Raw genomic sequence first — 2787 nt, 5'->3', positions numbered from 1 at the left:
TTGTTCAAGTCACACATGGATAATGAATACCCTGTCCATCTTATCAAAACACGGGTTCATCTAAAATCACAATAAGTTGAAACTAAATGGAAGCAAATTGGATAGTTATTATTACAGTATTAGCATCTTATGCCAAAACACACTCCGGGTAAAAAGGGACATTTTAATACATAATTTACTATTTGTTTGAATTTATACTTTTTTTTAGTAAATTTAATTAACGTTAAAAATAAAATAATCATTAAGAGAATATTTATAAAAGTGTTAACTATTTTTACTGGCAATTTGGATCATTAAATTACGGAAATGGGGCTATAATTCTTGCAAAATCCTGAATTAAACAATCGATTACCTTAATGGTTGAACTCAGAAAATACGCCGAAGCTTGAAAATTAAATGGTGGAAACAAAGTGGCAAACTAAAAATAAAAAGGGAAAGTTGGTGTTACAATAAGTTCTAACAGATTTTATTCTTGTTAGTCTTCCTCTCTCTCACAAATTTCTTCCAGTAAGAAGTGATTTCCCTCTGGGTTTCAATGGCAGTCTTCTTCACTGTGCCATTTTTGCTATTTTCTTCCTCAGCCATAGCCGGTTTGGCATTAACCTTTGCTGGGAGCGTATCCAGTTCATGAAGCACCTTTTGGATGTCAATCACAAGACGCTCCGCCAAGGTGCGGGAGAAGTCTTCCCTGATCACCACACGCAGCACCGTGATGTGTTGAGCATCCGCCGGCATGGTGTAGGCCGGCACGATCCATCCAAATCGGCGCAGCATCTCGGATATCTCGAATTCATCATGGCGCTTGTTGTCCTTGAGAGAGAAGGCCACGAGTGGAACCCCTTCGTCCTTTGACACAATGTTGAAGCGACCTGTTTTCTCCAACCCTTCTTTTAGGACCATAGCGTTTTCATGACAGTTCTCCATTATATTTCTGTATCCCTGTAGTAACCAAAAAAAAAAAGAAAAAATACACCATTGAATCATACGTTGGAAGCCAAATTTGTTGGCCTGAATTGAATCAGCCATGTTCTTAGTTCTCACCTCATAACCCAAACGAATTAGCTGGTAATACTGAGCAATGACTTGGCTAGAACCTGCAGATAAAACAGCATATATTTGAGTTTAATGTTGGATTTTGTAATGGAAAATGGAGAATGAACGAAATTTTATTAAAATAATAAGTTACCTTTGGAGAAATTGAGAGTGAAAGTGGGTTGATCAGCTCCAAGGTAGTTAATGTGGAAAATAAGTTCCTCAGGCAAGTCTTCCTTGTTCCTCCAGATAACCCAACCAATTCCAGCATAAACAAGACCATATTTGTGGCCACTAACATTGATGCTCTTCACAAGTGGAAGCCTAAAGTCCCACTCAAGCTCTGGGTACAAAAATGGTGCAATGAATCCACCACTAGCTGCATCAACATGAATTGGGGTATCCCATCTGCGTAACAGATATTAAAGGATCAGCACTTGAGATGTTTCAAGTTTATAAAATTTATGTTACTGAAAAAAAAAAAGTGATATGTACCCAGTTTCCTTGTTCTTTTCTACCAAGAGATCGTTTAAAAGCTTGACGTCTTCAAATTCACCATTGAGGGTTGAACCCAATATGGCTGCTACACAGATGGTGTTTTCATCAACCATTTCCACAGCTTTGGCAGGGTCCATTACATAGTAACCTTCCCTTAGCTTCACTTCCTTCAACTCCACTTCAAAGTACCTAGCGAATTTCTCCCAGCACACTTGAACGTTGGCTCCGGTCACGATGTTGGGCTTGTCATATGGTTTGCCTTCAGCTTTACGCTTGTTTTGCCACTTCCTCTTGAAGGCAAGGCCAGCCAACATGATTGCCTCGGATGAACCAACGGTTCCCACTCCAACGGCAGTCTCCGAGTCCCCAAGTGGTGCATTGAACAAATGTGCTATCATGTTCACACACCGATTCTGCATCAAAAATAGGAAAATGACACCATTAGGAGGCAAAAACTATTGAAGCTTTTGACTTTTTCATTGAATTACGAATAAAAACCTGAAGCTCGGTGGTGACAGGGTACTCATCCATGTCGACATAGTTCTTGTTAATGGCATCCATAATAAGCTTATTACATTCAGGCTCCATCCAGGTAGTGACAAAAGAGGCAAGGTTCAACCTCGGGTTCCCATCAAGCATCAGTTCATCGTTGATGATCTGATATGCAGCGTCTTTTGGTATTGAGTTCTCTGGCATCCTGAACCTGCAATAATTTTCTAATTACCTACTATTTTCACCACATAAATGATGCTATGAACCCAGGGATATAAAAGCTGGAGATTTACCTAGGAAGTTGGTGTCGGACATAACGAGAGGCAAAAGTGGAGTGAACTGAGACATCAGATTGAGAAGCAGTCTTGGATAGCACCATGGTTGATGTGTCAAGAAACACAAAAATACTGTGAAATTTGAATGAAATGAAAGATCTGTAAAAAGCTAAAAACTGTTGTTGCTTGGTGAAGGAAGCATTGAGAGGCAAATGGGTATTTATAGGGATGTGATTGGAAGACTTTGTTCCAGTTGACCACTTCCACTAGAAAATGACTTGCGCAAATACCAAATTTGACCTTGTTCGCCTTGGAAATGAATACTCAAAAAGGGGAGCAAATATAAAAAAAATGGAATTTTGGGGAAGAATAAAGAAAGATACACACATGGTAAGATATAATTAGAAGGAAGCCAATAGTCAAAGAAAGCCATCGCAGCCCTGGTGGGGGGTCCTTGTTTTGATAATTCAGATCATTGGCTAACCACTAA

The 2787-nt window shown here is 39.4% G+C and overlaps 1 protein-coding gene across 1 annotated transcript; it reads right to left on the bottom strand.

The window, feature by feature from the left end:
- Positions 1 to 318: 318 nt before the first annotated feature.
- On the bottom strand, positions 319 to 2526 carry LOC108480884 (glutamate decarboxylase-like). Its single transcript, XM_017784011.2, has 6 exons — positions 2316 to 2526; positions 2029 to 2233; positions 1528 to 1943; positions 1187 to 1440; positions 1042 to 1094; positions 319 to 939 (listed from the first exon to the last, which is right to left on the bottom strand). The coding sequence occupies exons 1-6, from the start codon at positions 2399 to 2401 to the stop codon at positions 457 to 459; spliced, it is 1497 nt and encodes a 498-aa protein (XP_017639500.1). The 5' UTR covers positions 2402 to 2526; the 3' UTR covers positions 319 to 456.
- Positions 2527 to 2787: the final 261 nt, after the last annotated feature.

Source organism: Gossypium arboreum, chromosome 1 (genome assembly GCF_025698485.1).
Source record: "Gossypium arboreum isolate Shixiya-1 chromosome 1, ASM2569848v2, whole genome shotgun sequence".
Taxonomy (NCBI): Eukaryota; Viridiplantae; Streptophyta; class Magnoliopsida; order Malvales; family Malvaceae; genus Gossypium; species Gossypium arboreum.
Note: the sequence above shows the minus strand (reverse complement) of the source record. Positions and strands in the feature narration are given on the sequence as shown.